Raw genomic sequence first — 18,062 nt, 5'->3', positions numbered from 1 at the left:
TGTTAGAATTCAAGATCTTTTCTCTCTGGACATATTAACAAAGATAATGCCACACACTCTTCTGGCTGTATCAGGAGTCTAAGGAACACTGCAGTTTGCGCGGGAATAACCTATTCCCGACTGCGCATCATCCGAGCGCCTCATTCTGTAAGGCCAAGACAAATAAAATGATCTTACTATCTCCATTTGGTCAACAAACTGAAAAATGATCATCTAAGATAGATATCCGCTTCTTGATGTTGCAGGGATTTCCAGAACAATTCCTTTATGGATGTTTCAGGCAGGCAGTCTCGCCATCCCTCCCAACGTTTCCATCGGGTTTGTCTTCATGCCACCATATCTTGTGACGATTCTCGCTGCTCCACTGTACATTGGATACCCATGAAGATTCCCGGCTTTTCGGATTTTATTCCATATGTCGATGATTTCAAGGAGTACCTTAGTTCTGGACTCAGCTTGCATCTGTATCAGCTTGTCCTCGACTCGGCTGAATGGGAAGGGGAGCCGAGCCGTCTTAGAATGTTGCTCAAGATCTTCCCATTCAATGCTGATGAATCCGTGAGGATATTCAATCGGAGCAAGGTCATACGAATCCGTGGCATGCTTAGCAGATGGAACATTCATGACAACAAAGTATTCGGACCTTTTGAGCTTCTTAACTTCACACTTTCGGAGCCTTACAATGAAGGCAAGCGTCCGAATCTTATCACCTTGTTTCGATTTCCATAACATGGGCGACAATTATGTCGTCGAGGAGTGTCCTGACTTGTTTATAGTTACCTTTTCACAGAATTTCCCCCAGGATCATCGTCAGGTATGAGCAAGGGTGCTCTAGCAGGCATTATACTCAGGACATTAGCTGCTGCAACACTCACTGTATCTGCTATGGTCTTGCTTCTTGTCCTAAGACGTCGCCTCCAGAAACAACACAATTCTTCGAAAAGGCGCCTCTGTTAGCATCTTTCTTTCGATAATAAATACTTCACTTGCTAAGTTCAGCACATTCTTTTTGCCTATCCGCCACACTACGTAAGCAATCCTTGTTTTCACACAATGGCAGCATCTAGAGCATCGATCAAAATTGATAGCATTAAGAATTTCACTTACGCTGAAATGGCACTGGCGACGAGCAACTTTGATGTCTCGAGCCAGGTCGGGCAAGGAGGATACGGGAAGGTTTACAGAGGCACCCTTGCTGATGGAACTGCTGTGGCCATAAAAGAGGGATCGCTTCAAGGAGTTCCTCACAGAAATCGAACTGCCGTCGAGATTGCATCACAGAAACTTGGTTTAGTTGGTCGGATACCGCGATGAAGAGCGCGAACAGGTATGATCATGTATGTCCTATATTTTAAGCGCACAAAGATAGCCATCTCGACATTAACTTAACAATGCAGATGCTGGTTTACGAGTTCATGCCCAACGGAACACTGAAGGATCACCTATCCAGTAAATCTCGACTTCATTAGTTCATGCCGTTCTTCGAAGGTCCTCCGGTATCACAAAATGTCAATGACATTACAGGGAAGTACAAGATGCCAATGAGAGTAAGGATCGCTTCACGGGGCATTCTCTACCTTCACACGGAAGCTGATCCTCCGATATTCCATCGGGACATCAAAGCAACCAACATATTGCTGGATTCTAAGTACACAGACAAGGTTGCCGATTTTGGGCTGTCCCGACTTGCTCAGGTGCCAGATCTCGAGGGATCAGAACACAGTCACGTATCTACCGTAGTCAAGGGAAGGGAACCCCTGTATGTAACAAAACTAGACCTAGACCTCCTCCAACATATATATATCTTTCGTAAGACCAACTATCCTATAACTTGACATCTGCTTCTTACAGGGATATCTGGATCCCGATTATTTCCTCAAGAGCGAGGTTTATAGCCTCCGGGTTGTGTTCTTGGAGCTGTTAACTGGATTGCAGCTGATTTTCCATGGCAAAAACATTGTCCGGGTACCGACCGTTCCACTATCACTGACTCTCTTCCTTGAGTCGATTCCATCTCATCTACCTCAGGTCGGCTGACGAACATTTATTTCAGGTGAACACTGCATACCATTCGGGAATGATACTCCCGATCATTGATGTCACCGGGGGACCTTACCCTGCTGACTCCATGTGTGTGGGGAAGTTGGTGAACCTGGCCGGGCCCTCAATTGGAGATGATCCCAGGAAGAGGGGCGTGCCTCTGTCATCATCAACGCCTTTTGTCTGAGGATGACCAATTTCATCAGCGGAGACGCTACAAGCGTCGAACCGAGGTGAGACAGGAGGCATTTCATTAAGGTGGTTATGTACTTCTGGACAGCAGAGAGCTCAAGAACAACTACTGCATCCATGCATGCATTATTAATTACTGCAGCAGGATAGATAGTCGTCTCTGTCTTCTTTAGCTTTTCTCAGACTAGTTATTGAATAAATAGGTGTTAAATAATATAACATACATTGTAAATAGAAAATACAACAAGAAGATTTCACACAATAAATAAAATACCAAATATTTTACACATTTTTTACTAAAATACAAGAAATATTATACGAGTTACTCAAACATACTTAATGTGCCGAAATCAACTTCAACATTACCTGCATTCATACAACACAATTATACGATTTTATTTAACACTTTATGGGCTGTTTTTAATTCACGTGTTCATTATATTAAGAATTCAACAGATTATATGAATTCACACAGAACAACTATATATTTTTTTATATTATGTTTGTAATTTATGTGTTGTTTGTCTTTTTAATTCAGCACCCTAAGAGCCACCATTTTAAAGTTTAAACATATCAGAACTTAAAACACATGCCCCCCCCCCCCCAAAAAAAAGAGAGGAACGCGCAAATTACATGTAAACAAATTCACGGAAAGATGTACAGTTTCAATGACGGATCTGATTAAATTTGATGAGAATAAAGTCATTCAGTTAAACTACACTACACATGACTGACTACTAACTAAGATTATTCATTGAAAAGTTGACCAGCATGGGAAATGTTTATTAGGATAATACATCAAGCAATGCATTAAATCCCATTCCCCAAGAGAAACGCTTGGAAGAACTCAGAATCCATGGATCCTAAGGCAAAAACACAAACTATGAACTTTCCTTCTTAAGGCAAAACACAAATTAATTTACCCCATTCATCGACTTCAGTATCTGTGTTCCATCTTCTCCTTTTCTTGATACCACTGCACGTATCTGCAAACCTCCCCCCCCCCCCCCCCCCCAAAAGATTCAATTATCAGGCTAGTTGTTCCAATAACAGATTAGACAGAAAATTGACTGTTGTGACATGGGCCAATGTCAAATCAATAGAATAAGACATGTTTCTGTCTGTCAGTGAGCATGGGTTCGCTGATTTGTGTTGTGAAATACTTATACTATAACGTAGTTGTAAACAAGAAAAACTGAACTCAATAAATGCTGACAACGACGATCTAGTTAGAGTGCAATAACATGTGTGTAACAAAAGAAACAAAATGCTGATCAGGTGCATGCCTATAACCCATTGCCGCATCCAAGCACATTGAAATTTCACTTCGCAAGACATATATTATGATAAAGAATAGACACTGACCTTATTACACCCGGGCATGTTCTTTCATTACTTCATTTCAGTTTAGCATTTTTGGTTCCAAACAAGTATCTCATACTCGTTATTCCAGTTCCCAAAACAATGAAGAAACGACTTAAAACAACACAAAATACACAAAAATAATTCCAAGTAAGTCCGCGCTAAGCAACTAGGTAGTCAAAGCAAATCTAGAACTTCATGTAAAACCATCATTTATTTAAAACCACAGATTTATTTGAAATGGATGTTTTCTAAAGGTAGAACCTTTGTGACTGTCCAATGTCAAATATATTAAAGCATTCATTTTTTTATATTTTCCAAGGAAAATAAATCATAGCCGCCCATTTATGTATCTTGATTAGTAAGGAACAGAACAGTTTAATCCTGTCGATTACTAGGTAAAAATTTAATAACTGTAACATTGTTAACAAAAAACATGCCATAGAACACGATGACATCGTCAGACTCTCATGGGACATAATTTAAACCCATTATATTGTGCATAACTACCATCAGGCACCGGGAACGTCTCTCATCAGGTTGCAAATCAGACAAACAAAGAAGCCTAATTAATTTACTATAATTGTCTATTTATTCTTATTGGTCGATTAAAGAGTAGTTTAGGAAAAGTTTAGACGGTTTTGACGGATTTTACATTGTTTTACATGCAAATAGATACTAGTATAGCAATGTAATGAAAAACACAGGTCAATTACAACAAAGATCATTCGATCACTTATTTACTTCATTTTACAATTGTAGACATTCTTGAATTCATTTTCTTCGTGCACGTCCACCAATCTATAATCTGATAGCTTCATAACGCCAAACTATCACAATCTTGTTGTTACATCATTACTGATGTAACTTTCCTCCTAAAATGATTAGGATTAGTAACACTGATTATGACTAATCGTTAGAAGAAACAAACACTAGATCGATTGAGCACAAAAAAAAAAAAAAAAGCGTCTTCATTGAGAAATAAATCAGTATCTAACAGAATTTAGCCACATTGATTGATACCAAGTATTGTAGAAGAAGCCTTTTCATCGTTTCTTATTCCATTAATTAAGAATAGCAATTATAAGAATCTAAAGACTCGATTACGGGGTAAAACAAACCAGATCAAAAGTTCTCAGATATATCCTTCACCTCAATACAGAATAACAATCGGATCAATCGCATACACCAATAAAAACCGCGAAACATCGCAGTGATCGAAATCATAGATTCATATATATACAAATAAATAAATACACATTTGATATGCTTACGAGTAGGTGCCGACGAGCGGACCGAGCAGCAGAGTAGCGCTGATCCAATTCTCGGAGACCTTGTGGGCGATCTTGGTCGGAAAGTCCTTCCAGAGGCCAGGCATCACCTTCTGCTGGAATGGCGACAGAGCATACACCACCGCCTTCAATTTCACCGGTTGCTTCCCCATTTTCGCTGGCACCACCTACAAATTAGGGTTTGAATGAACTCTTGCCCTAAAATGGTTTCCGGAACGAAACGAACGGCAGAGCCAATGAACGCTAATGGCTGATGAAAAAATGTACTCCATTTATTTAGAATGATTACATTCAAATATATTATAGGCAGTTGGGATTTTGGGTGTTTAATGGGCCTTCGGTTCCCTATGTTTAGAGTCGGCCCAATTACAATTATTTAAAGCTCTTGGGATTTTAACAAAGATTTTTTGGCAAAATTGCCTCAAACTTCATTGTGATTTTCCTAAGTTGTTGAAAATTTTATTTGTTTCTAAAATTCCAAAAAACTTAGTTGTGGTTTTGTAAAATCTTGCATACTCGCTCCTCCTTCCAAAAAGCACTGACGACATTAAATTTAACTCTTGTTGGACCGTTTTGTCCTTTAGTGTATTTTGTAGTTAGGAACTAGGGCAAACAGATTCACTCTATCGCGATTTCACTCTCACCCATCGATCCGCTGCTCTGAAGCCGAATCACGACTGCAGCGTCTTGTCCGCCGACGCCACCGCTTTCGCCTTCATCGCTCTCTCCGCCAATTCCGCCTCCATCACTCGTTCGTATCCAATTTTATTTGGCCAGACCGGGAAAAAAAACTAGGGCTGAATTCGTGGAGTCCTTCATATATAGGTAAAATTTTGCAATTATTTTAAAGCTCTTTCGTGATTTTAACAAAGATTTTTGGCAAAATAGCATCAAAGTCTACTGTGGTTTTCCAAAATTGTTGAAAATTTCATTTGTTTCTAAAACTCCAAAACACTCAGTTGTAGTTTGTAAAAACGTTGCATACTCGCTCCCCCTTCCAAAAAGCACTGACGACATAAAATTTAACTCTTGTTGGACCGGTTTGTCCTTTTGTGTATTTTGTAGTTAGGAACTAGGGCAAACAGATTCACTCTCTCGTGATTTCACTCTCGCCCATCGATCCGCCGCTCTGAAGCCGAATCATGACTGCAGCGTCTTGTCCGCCGACGGCACCGGTTCCACCTTCATCTCTCTCTCCGCCGCTTCCGCCTCCATCACTCGTTCGTGTCCAATTTTATTTGGCCAAACCGGGAAAAAAAACTAGGGCTGAATTCGTGGAGTCCTTCCTATATAGGTAAAATTTTGCAAATGTTTGTCGAATTGTGAGTAAGAAGACATTAAATTGTGCGAAAACAACTGGTTAAGTTCGATTTTGGTTTAGCGAGGGTCCACACGAGATCGACCGTATATACACGTTGGTTTCTTGAAAATATGAGTTTTTTTTGTCTTTTTGGATTGGGTTACTTTATCCCATTATTTATTATGCAATTTTTTTGTTGTATCTTTTGTAGGAACTACCAATTTTGATGGCGCTTGATTCATTCTAAAATTCCATATTGTTTTGGTGGAGATTGCTAGTTATTCTGACTGGTTGTGGTCCCCTACCTCTCTATGGACAATTTATATATTATATATGTGGGTTGGTGGGTATACCGAGTGGGAGGGCCCATGTCATCGTTATAAGGGTGGTAGGACAGTTCGATTTTCGGGTATCGACAAGGACCGGATTTATTATAGTGCTCTCTTAGATATGTATGCCCGCGCAGGCAAAAGAGCAGGGGTTGTAGAGCTCACATACTGGAACCCTATCAGCGGCCATGGTGTTAATCTTCGGGGACCGATTTATATGATTAGATGCGACAAAGATGTTCTAGAAATGTTCAAGATCCATTACGGAAAAAGTATAATTTCTATATATGCCAATGACAAGGGCTTGCCAATGATGGTATACAATCAGTACGGGCGTCCCACAAGGACCACAGAGACGGATGTATGTTATTTGGAATGGTGTAAGGACGTAGGGGAAAGTAGCGGTCCGGCTTTCATGCCGATTGAGCAGGACGAAGATGGTGAGGATACTGGCGATGATGTGGATGATGACGATGCAATATTCATGGATGATATGTGTGGGATCATGAATGATAATTTTCAAAACCAAGGAGTTGAGGACCTAACAAATAGATTTGATCCGCATGACGAACAAATGGATCTTAAAGGGAAAGGTATTGCACGATCAGAAACGGAAGAGGTGAGCGATGATGATGAGGAGGGTGATGATGACGATGAGAGCAGCGATGACGATGAGAGCGATGATGATGATGAGAGCGATGATGATGCGGACAGCTATGGTGACGATGATGACGAGGAAAGCCAAGGGGATTCAAGTACATAGGTGTTGAGGAACCAATGTGGATAGATTACAACGAGGACATGGGAGGTCACGCGAGGTGCGAGGCGGAGTATGGAAGCCCTGTCGGTAAGATCAGCCAAGGCTTCACATGAATTCTTATATTGTTTGTTTAATTACTTTTACTGACATGTGGCTGAAAATTTCATAGACTATGTAGATAAGGGTGATGAGGGAGGGCCGTGGACAGATTACAATGAGGGCATGGGAGGTGAGGCTTGATGCGAGGCAGAGTATGCCAGCCTTGTAGGTAAGATCGGCCAGGGCTTCACATGAATTATTATATTTTTTTCTAAATTATTTTTACTGACATGTGGCTAAAAATCTCATAAACTATGTAGATAAGGGTTACGAGGGAGGGCCATAGACAGATTACAATGTGGGCATGGGAGGTCAGGCTTTGAGTGAGGTGGAGTATGCAAACCCTATCGGTAAATCAACCAGGGCTTCAAATGAATTCTTATATTGTTTTCTTAATTATTTTTACTAATTTATGGCTGAAAATTTCATAAACTATGTAGACAATGATGATACTCATAACACCGATGCCGACAAATATTGGGAGGACCTACAGATTTATCGAGAGTGGCAGAAGGAGGTTGCACGTGAAATGGAAACTGACAATTCGGAGAGGGGAGAGTGGGGGAGCGAGGACGTGGTTGGGGAAGTTAGCTCAGATGCTTATGAGGATGAAACATATTAGATGGATGAACTCTCGCAAGTGAGCAACAATGAGGAGGCTTGGGACTGTGAGCAAGAAGGAGGGGGGAATGCGGAGGCAGAAGGTTGGTGTTCTGATGGCTTGAGTTAGGAGAATGGGCTCCTCCGCAGCCCAACATGATTGTATGAGGGATTGGGTCCGGTGTTCAAGGAATGGGATGATGATTTGGACTTAGTTGTACAGGATTTGAAGGTTGGGATGAAATTTGTCAACCGAGATAAATACAGACATGCTATTCGGGATTGGGCTGTCCGTCGTGGTTGGGATTTGAATCTGGTAAAGAATGAAAAAAAAGAAGGCGATAGCCGTGTGCAGAAAGAGGTATGAGTGGAGGATACACGCGTCTTGCGTCATGGGAGGAGACATTTTCCAAATTAAAACATTAAAGGGAGTCCATAATTGCGCACATCAGTCGTCTAAGGCACATGCGAACTACAAGTACTTCGAAAAAAGAATCAAGGACATTGTTGTTGATAATCCAGACATATCTATACCTGCTTTAAAAAAGAAGATACATCGGGATATGCGTGTTGAGGTGACTTTGTACAAAGTTTACCGAGCTAAGCAGTATACAATGGAGTTGATAAAGGGGAGCAAGGCTGAACAATATAGAAGATTTTATGATTATTGTGCTACCATATGCAAATACAACCTGGGAAGCAATTGTAGTTTGCATGTTGATCGTGGACTTAACCCTCCGGTACCGAAGCAGATGTACTATTGTCTAGCTACATTGAATGACGCTTTCAAGGCAGGATGTCGGACGTTCATTGGGCTGGACGGGTGTTTTCTTTAGGGGTTCTACAAAGGGCAGCTTCTGAGGCCATCGGACGAGACCCGAATGAGAATACTACCCCATTGCCTTTGCGTTTGTAGAGAAACGTGGGACTGGTTTTTAGAGCACTTGTTGCGTAACCTTGGGGAATCGAGGATAGGGGAGTGGGCGTTCATCTCTGAACAACAAAAGGGTTTGGTGAAGGCGATTTTTTATCGAGCAACAGGGGCCGAGCATCGCTTCTGTCTCCGGCACATGTACAACAACTTCAAGACGCGATTTAAGAGACTATAATTGAAACGTCTCTTCTGGAGGGCAGCATCAACATATAATTTAAAATAAACATCTCTTCTGGAATTGAAACGTCTCTTCTGGAGGGCAACATCAACATATAATTTAAAATAAACATCTCTTCTGGAATTGAAACGTCTCTTCTGGACGGCAGCATCGATCCAATGAGGGCCCATCCGGAAAGAGGTCTGACGGCCGCAACCAGACAGAACAGGTACATGGTAGAATTCTCCTGAATCTATTTTTTCAGTGCACCATAAATATGTGTTTGTTATTTCATTGCAATGTACATTAAATTAGGGAAATACGCCGAATGATGACCCATCCAGCCCGATGTCGGATAACCGCCCCCAGGCAAAACAAGTACTCTTCGGGGCTATTCTGCAATTATTTTAGATCTCATTTTGTGGATAAATTTTTTACCATTGCAACATACCTGTTAGGTGGCTTCCAACTCTCATCCCGCTCCGGAATCGACACCAACGACACAATCGTCTCAGGTCCAATCGGTACGGCATCAACACTATTGTATTAATTTATGAAAAATATACATGCGTGTGTGAAAACTTGACAAAATGTCCATCCATAGGATCCATCCGAGACAACGTATAGGAGTGGAGCATCTCGATGTCCAACTTTATCCTCGCTTCTCCGAAGCGTTAGATTTTCGTTTAAACCGGGAGGGCGTCGACCACCATCGGCGGGTGGATCTTTAAGTGACCGTTTATGAAGCCCTATATTTCTCATATTTTTGTGTTGGCTAATGGTTGGGATTGGAACATTTCGTATAAGTAGCAGATATATTAGTATGTCGTTCGTTATGTTGTTGTTATGTCCAACGGTCATCGATAGTGGTAGTGATTGGAACATTTTGTATAATTGCCTATTACATTACCTAACGGTCGCCGATATTATATGTTTTGTATAATGTATGCTATAATGCCGTTGCGACTATAATACATGTTTAATTTTTCCAATTGCATATTGCATAATTTTGCCAATTGTATAAAGGCAGGGATTGAAATGTTGAATGCATTTAATATTGCATGTTTTGTTTTGTTTTTTTACATAATGTTGAGTGCCTATTACATGAAGGCAAGGATTGGTCCAGTGGTTACGGTTATGCATGTTTTATTTCATGTCAATTGCACAATGCTAAGTGCTACTTGTTGAAATGTTTTGTTTCTTGTCAATTGTACAATGCTAAGTGCTACTTATTGGAATGTTTTGTTTCTTGTCAATTGCACAATGTTGTGTGCTACTTGTTGGAATGTTTAATTATGCTAATTGTATAATGTTGGTCCCAGATGAATTCCTTACAATATCACAATATCCAACCCAAACTTACAATCAAAATATCAAAACACCCATATTTATACCACGGAAGGAGACAATCAAACAATGTTTCACATCCATCTTCATACCTACACCAACGCTAAAAACAAAACATCCAAATTTAAAAATCAAAACACCATTATATAAACCTACACCAAACCTAAAATCAGAACATCGAAACATCTATGTTCTTCATTACTACTACTACAACACAAAACGAGATCGGACAAACCATCGAACATATAACCAACTACTTAAAACAAGATCTTGAGTATAGTAACCGAAAAAACACCAACCATGATAAGCTTGATGTACCTCAATGTGGTGCGCTACACTTCTATTTCACGGCGTAGATCTTCCACAACCACATTCAATTGAGACACTTTATCAGCGACAACCTTTGTTTGTTTTAGTTGCTCCCCATGAAATGCAGTGGATTGAACCTCCGATTAATTCCCATCATCTCCATCGTTGCTCCACTCCCCAAAGCGGGTGCTTACTGGATCAAGCCAACGGAAAAATTGCAGGCTCCAACGCAGAAATTACAAAATAATTTTCCTTGGGTTTCCTTTGTTGGTCCAACAACATAGATTGCTACAACGGTCCTACACTTGCATCGTGGGCATCGATACCTTAGGTCAAGATCTCCCCGCCCCCTAGACTTTGTTTTTGAGTCGTTAAACGACATCTCTGATCATATTCAATAGTAAATAGTAAAATGATTGTAAAAGGAGAAAAACATATAACATTATTTGTATCAAAATACAAAATTTTAGAGATTGAGATTGTTAATCACAAAATAACTAAAATCGATTACCCACCAAAAAATACGGTTGAAGATTAGCGATCGTGAATCATAAAACTACAGTGATATGGATTTCAATATACCAAATGTATTACTGAAATCAATTACCCACCCAAAGAGATCAAATTCGGAGATTAAATCTACAGACCCAAACCCTAAACATGAGAGCTACACTAATGAAATTGGTAAAAGCATAAAATCGGTAACCATACGCCCTGATGGAAACCCATTTTCTTCGCAATGATCTACAACTGACAAATAAAATCAAATGAGACAAGAAATCCTAACAGAGCGATAAAAACGAACGATGAAATCAACTCCGATTTTAGAAAATAGATTTTTGAAAAAAAAATAGAAATTAGCGCAACTCCAACCAAATAAAATAAACTACCGTTCCGTAACCGCAACTTTTGGAATCCTAACTCCAAATAAGGTGATGAGAAGATGTTGTCGAAGATCTGAACCGTAATGGATTTTGGGTGAGGAGAATACACTCTTAGGTGAACGAAGGAATAAAGAGATAATTTTGCATGTAATATAGTTCAAAGGGTCATTTTAGTAACTTCAAAGACATATTTATTACTTTTTGGACCAATATTCGCATTTGAGGCGCGTGACGTATAGTTTCCGTCAAGTCCTAACGGAGGGGGGTTTTCGTGCAAGGTTTTACAAATCACAAGTGGGTTTTTTTGAGTTTTAGAAGCAGAGAGGATTTTCAGCAAATTTGGAAAACCACATGGAGGTTTTATGCTATTTTGCCAAGATTTTTTTTTATTCCATATTTTAATACATTAGATAATTATTTTGTTTTTTCATTTTGTGATTGATAGTGTAATTTAGAGTATTATATTTTTGATATTTTTTTAGACTAGCGGATGAGTCTAAACTAATCAAAAGAATTAAATATCAATATGAAGATGAAAAATAGGATACAATTGGTTTTTCGCTATATTATGAGCAATGATGTAATCCTACTTAAGGACATGGATGAACATGGTACGAGGAAGCTGAGCTGCAAGGGCCATAATATCCTTCTCTAAGGGAAACCAGCATGTTTGGAGCCATTGGTCCACACACGAATATTTTGAATGATATGAATATTGTCACCTTTCAAGTAATAATACTCTTCCGTGATTTAACAAGAGCAAGCTTGCATACGGCCTTGAGCGCCAACAATTCTCCAACATAGGGGGAGGCCAACTTAGACAGACAACATAACTTCATCCACAACATTTACCTTGGTTGTTATGGGCAATGATACCCATCGACACCTTTCTGGATGACATGTCGAAACCTGAATCAAAATTAATTTTAACTCAATGCGAAGGTAGGGGAGTCCAGTTGATGAGTTGTTTGCTACTTGTTCCACTACAAAAAAAATATATATTAGCGAATGATTTTTGTAAGAAATTTTATATCCCTCGCAAATACCAATGAATTTTGTTTTTACGAAGAAATTTTGTAAGGGAATTTATTAATTCGTAATTAACGAACATAATTTGCAAGGAATATAAAAATTCCTTGCTATTAGCGAAGAATTTTGCGAAAAAATTATATTTCCTCACAAAATTACAAATTAGTATTTTTATTAATAAATAATATTTTTTAAATTATTTTTAAAAATGATCGAAAGTAAAAAAAATTAATTTTCTTAATAAATTTTAGATTTTATTAAATTAATAACAAAATAATTATTATGAAAATTTATAAAATATAATATAATTTTTTATTAAAAAATATAAATATTTTTAAATAAAAAAATAAACATATTTTTATATAACAAATGAAATACTAAGGATGGTTTCTTCTAGATTTGCCCAAACGGTTCAAACCGCCGATTCCGATTACAAACCGTCGGCTACGGTTTGTCAAAATATCAAATTGAAATCGAATCTTCCGAATGACGATTTCGATTACGGTTTGATGATTTCGATTACGGTTTGAACCGTCGGTTTATATATACTCATTTTTAATATTTTTATTTTTTCTTTTCTATTTTTCTAAAAATTTGAATTTTATTTAAAAATAATTAAATTTCATTTCAATTTAATTTAGATATATTTATTATTTATTTATTATATAAAAATCATATATATAAATAATTATTTAAATTTTTACAATATAAAAATAATTAAAATAATAAATATAATAAATAATTAAATTATAAAAATATTGTAATAGATAATAAAATAATTTAAATTATATATAATTATATATAAAAATTATAAAATATAAAATATAAATAAAAAAATATTAAAAGTATTATTATTTTTCAATATTATTAATAATTATTTATATGTATTAATATTATTATTATTATTATTATATTTTAAATTTTAATTATAAATATAATAATATTATAATAAAATACACACAATTTAACCTAAATCTCTAATCACATCCACACTCCACGGACGCGCCTGAGCCAGTGAGCACCCAAAAACAGGTTCTCCCTCTTCCTTCTTCCTCAGTTCCTCTCATTTCTTTCCTTTTTTCTTCCAACCTCCGTCCTTCTCCTCCTTTCCTCTTCTTCTTTTACTGTGCGCCTGCCTGCCCCTGTAAAACTAAAATCGACTCTCCCTCCATCCTCTCTTTTCTTCAAGCCGAAGTCATCAGTTGCCGTTGGGGCGCGGACGATGACGTTCGGCAGCGCTGTTTCCATGAACGCCGCCACCGAGAGCTTTGGTGGCGCCACCAATTCTTCTCCACCATCCACCGTTGACTATGAAGGTAGCTATTGGATAAACTAGATTCCTGACTTCGTGTGTGTATGAATGCATTTTCGGAATACTGACGACTGCTTGGGGTTTTCCGATATTGTTACTCTGCACTGTAATCTGGATTTTGTATGAATATGATTGCGGTTGGGGAAGTTCGAGGGAGGCTTGTTTCTCTACCTCTCTTTCCTTTATCCTGTCGCGCCAAAGCGTTTGCGTGACTTTGTGCTTGGCTTTGATCGGAAGATATAAATCTTTTGTGTTGCTGTTGTTAAATGATCTTTTGCTATTTTCTCTTCTTCTGTTGTTGTTGTTTGTTTATTTTCTTAATGACGAGTAGCTGCTCTTTCTCATCTTTCTAGATCCTACATACATCGTCAGCTATGGGGAACCACTTTGATTAAGATTCAGACTTCGTATTGAAATTTGTGATCAATTTATATGAGGTTATTATAATTCATGTGGAAGAGGTACTTTTATGACATTCATCTGATGAAACTATCTTTCCGGCCTGTTGCACCCCTGGTTTTTCAACAAGCTGTATTGCCGAAACGGATTAGTTTTGGTGACTTTACGCTCACTCTTTGTTTCATCTAGTGGGGAGGAAGCTAGTTGGTGACTATTGTCTCATAACTTTGCCATTACTCAACAAATCACTAGGTCCTTTCATGTTTGTACTGCACAGTTGTACTCAATAGGATTCTCATCTTTGTTTTTCTGATTCAAGAAGAAGAGGATCTGCATCTAGTGTTCAGTTTGAATCTTAACTTTTCACATCAATCTTAAAGGTTAAATGTCTGATTCTCATCTGCTGTATCACACATCCTTGTAGAATTATCAGAGGCAAATGGATATAGACTTCCTCCACCAGAGATCAGAAATATTGTTGATGCTCCTCCCCTTCCAACACTATCATTTTCACCTGGTAGGGATAAAATACTCTTCCTAAAAAAGGAGATCATTGCCTCCTCTGGAAGAATTGGCAAGGCCTGAGGAGAAGCTTGCTGGAATTCGCATTGATCCCAGATGTAATTCCCGGACTCGAATGTGAGTAACAGAATAACTGTTGGACCTTTTCATGTTCCACGGAGTTCTCTTTTCTGCAATAAAACTGTGATGAGCTTTAGGTATTTTTATCTATTTTTCCTACTTCTAGTCTTTAGATGGAAATAATTTGTAATATTTATTTCCAGGTCATATTATACAGGGATTGGAATCTATCGGATAATGGAGGACTGTACATTGGGACCTGAAAAAGAAGTACATGGTCTTCCAAGTGGTGCAAAAATCAATTTTGTTTCGTGGTAAGACAGAATTCTGGTTTGTTTATCCTTTGTGTGTGTGTGAGCAAAGATAAGCTTGCTTTGTAGTCAAATGGAAAATTTATCATCAGCTGTTCAGTTCTTTGATAGAAATCGTTTGAATTTATAGTGTTAGGCTTATGTTTTATGTGACAAGACCACGAATTTGGGGTACTACTGATCTTATTTAACTTAATTTGATGGTTACCAGTTCTAGATTTGAAGTAGGAACCATCATTTAGATATGTTGTTTAGGTGGATGAGGAAACGGTATATGATTTTAAAAAAATGTATTGCGTCTAGCTTCCTGCTGCTTCTGTTTAGACACGACACTTAGAATGAGTTGGGGTTATATACATGTTCTTCCCTTTCTTGCCTGGAGTATGAATTCAGAATTTTTATTCAGTCTTCACAATTTTTTGTACAACATTCTTACTATAAAGGGCAACTCTTTATCATCCTTTTAACTCATTTTTTTTGCTATTGTAAGGTCAAATGATGGTAGCTATCTGGCCTTTGGTGTTTGAGCTGATGAAGTATTTTCTTTCAATTTGTTGTTTTTTTATGATCATTGAATACTTACCCGTATCTTTCATTTTGCTGCCAAATCCCTTTATTACCAAGGATATCGCAGATGTAAGAATTTATTTATTTATTCAAATGACCTACAAAATTATCTGAAATTGGTTGGGCAAATATCGCCAAATTAAGTGGGAATATGACTGATTTATTTTATTTTATATTTTTAATTTTTCCCTACATAAGTACTATGTTTCATTTAGAAAAATTCCCATATTTACTTTATTTTCCATGCCCACTTGTAGGGAACCCTTGAACTGAAGGATGCCAGCCTATAAGATTGTGGATAGCAGATGTTGAGACTGGAAAAGCAAGACCCCTTTTTCAGGCTCCAGACATTTTTATAAATGCAGTTTTTGAAAAGTATGCTCCTATACCTCTGCATAGCATTGCTAGAGATTCTTTTCTGGATTTTAAATCTGTCTCTCCTATTTCCTTCTCAGCTTTGTGTGTGGTTAACAACTCAACACTGTTGGTTTGTACTATTTCTCTATCTCGAGGAGATCCTCCAAAGAAACCTATGATTCCTTCTGGTCCTAAAATTCAATCTAATGAACAGAAGGAGGTCATTCAAACAAGAACATTTCAAGATCTTCTCAAAGATGATGTGCCTTATGACTATGTTATAACTTTATAAGATTTAATCTTATTTATATTTTCTCATAATTCCGAACTATATTTAAGATTTTTGATAATGTACTTTCAATTGTAGATGTCGCAAGGATCCAATGAAGAACAACGAAGCCAGAACATCCGCCATCTGGCAAGGTCACAAATGTTGTTGTGGCAGGCGGAAACGTAAAAGGAGCAACATGAGCCGAGACTTTATGAGACCCAAGTAGGAGAAGGGTCAGGTAAGAAAGACATAACAATTTCAATATCTTTAAAGTTGTGCAAATATAAATAAAATTCATAACTATTCATTATGCAGGTACGTCTGCAGATGCTACATCGGCCAAGAATACACAGACTACTACATCACGTAAGTAAATTCATAACTATTCATTGTGTATTCTAATCAATGCAGAAGTACATCAGGTGGGATCCGGCTCATAAGGAAAAGGTCTTAAAGAAACTTAATACTAGGGCACAAGAGGCCTATAACAAGTGGATGAGTGATATTCGAGGTGGGCGGGATATACTAGGACATTGGAGATGGAGTTTATTTTGTATTACATGGTACTTACTATTTGGATGGTTAAAATGATTTCTTATAATGTTAGTTTGTGCTTGCTTGAGACATGAGTACGAATTTAAAATGAATATATTGTTAGTTTGTAATTATTTTGGAAGTATAGGAATTTTAAATGAACTAGTGATGATAATTTGTAAAATGATTTGCGATGGATATTTGGGAAGGAATGAATTCCCTTGAAAATTTTGAATCAATTTACGATGGATATTTGCGAAGGAATGAACTTCATCGCAAATTTTGAATCAATTTGCGATGGATATTTGCGAAGGAATGAACTCCATCGCAAATTTCGAAATAATTTGTGAGGGAAAACTATATCTTCGCAAAATTCTTACGCAAACATTTGCGAAGGAATCGATGTTTCGCTAAATTTCCTCACAAACATTTGCGATGGAATTTTTCCTCGGATCCAAATTAGCGAGCAGGTGTATAGCGATGACATGTATTCCTTCGCAACTTCCCTCGCTAACATGTTTTGCGAAGGAAATAATTTGATTTGCGAGGGAATTTTTACCTCGCAAATCAAGAGTTTTTTTGTAGTGTTCGATCAGCACCCTATCTTTCGTTCCTGAGCAAAATGGATGGATCTATTGCTACCATCACTCTATTCGTAAGCCAACTTTGATATCGTACATCTTCAAGGGAAAAAATAAGTGTTTATGTTACTCCAGACAATGTGTAGAATAGCAGATGCCTTCTGAGTAAGATCTTTGTTATCGAGAGAGATGAGTCGAATCAAAATTTAAGTGTTAGAAATATCATAGAGAGTCTTTTTCTAGATCTATGTACTAGCCTTTTTCCAAACGAGAGAGGCATGTAGGCAGAAAGGTAAAGAGTGCGGTAAGTCCTCAAAAAAATATCTGCAAAGCGAACATTCTGGTGATGATTGAATCTTTCACTTGATACATGCCCAAGTTGCTGGTAGGATCTGGGCAACAATTTTTCATAGAAAAAGCTTAATACGTGGACTAACATAACATTCCAAAGTGTCTTCCAAAAGGATCAAGAAAAAGATGACGGATATTGATCCTCTCTACCAATGTGGTACGC

At 37.9% G+C, this 18,062-nt stretch overlaps 1 protein-coding gene, 2 long non-coding RNA genes and 1 pseudogene across 11 annotated transcripts; 3 read left to right on the top strand and 1 right to left on the bottom strand.

Moving 5' to 3' along the window:
- Nucleotides 1–46: 46 nt before the first annotated feature.
- Nucleotides 47–1,835, top strand: LOC127258788 (probable LRR receptor-like serine/threonine-protein kinase At1g06840; annotated as a pseudogene).
- LOC127258824 (cytochrome b-c1 complex subunit 8-like) lies at nucleotides 767–5,154 on the bottom strand. Of its 4 annotated transcripts, none has more exons than XM_051285841.1 (3): nucleotides 4,869–5,154; nucleotides 3,156–3,218; nucleotides 767–2,416 (listed from the first exon to the last, which is right to left on the bottom strand). In XM_051285841.1, exons 1-2 carry the CDS (start codon nucleotides 5,036–5,038, stop codon nucleotides 3,170–3,172), a joined length of 219 nt encoding a protein of 72 aa, XP_051141798.1. In that variant the 5' UTR covers nucleotides 5,039–5,154; the 3' UTR covers nucleotides 767–2,416; nucleotides 3,156–3,169. The 4 variants fall into 4 exon arrangements, with proteins under 4 accessions (XP_051141798.1, XP_051141795.1, XP_051141797.1 ...); XM_051285838.1 differs by lacking the exon at nucleotides 767–2,416 and adding an exon at nucleotides 2,472–2,598 and having other exon boundaries at nucleotides 3,156–3,226; XM_051285840.1 differs by lacking the exon at nucleotides 767–2,416 and adding an exon at nucleotides 2,472–2,598.
- Nucleotides 5,155–5,461: 307 nt separating this feature from the next.
- LOC127258696 (uncharacterized) lies at nucleotides 5,462–10,075 on the top strand. Its single transcript, XR_007840346.1, has 9 exons — nucleotides 5,462–5,711; nucleotides 5,952–6,180; nucleotides 6,398–7,362; nucleotides 7,445–7,543; nucleotides 7,635–7,724; nucleotides 7,815–9,294; nucleotides 9,381–9,443; nucleotides 9,524–9,589; nucleotides 9,670–10,075. It is a non-coding gene; the product is annotated as an uncharacterized LOC127258696 (long non-coding RNA).
- Nucleotides 10,076–13,625: 3,550 nt separating this feature from the next.
- Nucleotides 13,626–17,055, top strand: LOC127259159 (uncharacterized). Of its 6 annotated transcripts, none has more exons than XR_007840443.1 (7): nucleotides 13,626–13,950; nucleotides 14,770–14,984; nucleotides 15,131–15,241; nucleotides 16,063–16,180; nucleotides 16,261–16,382; nucleotides 16,530–16,671; nucleotides 16,749–17,055. It is a non-coding gene; the product is annotated as an uncharacterized LOC127259159 (long non-coding RNA). The 6 variants fall into 6 exon arrangements; XR_007840442.1 differs by having other exon boundaries at nucleotides 16,261–16,424; XR_007840441.1 differs by having other exon boundaries at nucleotides 16,261–16,439.
- The last annotated feature ends 1,007 nt before the right edge of the window (nucleotides 17,056–18,062 follow it).

Source organism: Andrographis paniculata, unplaced genomic scaffold, assembly GCF_009805555.1.
Source record: "Andrographis paniculata isolate CXL003 unplaced genomic scaffold, ASM980555v1 Contig5END, whole genome shotgun sequence".
NCBI classification, from domain to species: domain Eukaryota; kingdom Viridiplantae; phylum Streptophyta; class Magnoliopsida; order Lamiales; family Acanthaceae; genus Andrographis; species Andrographis paniculata.
This window is presented reverse-complemented; position numbering and strand designations above follow the sequence as displayed.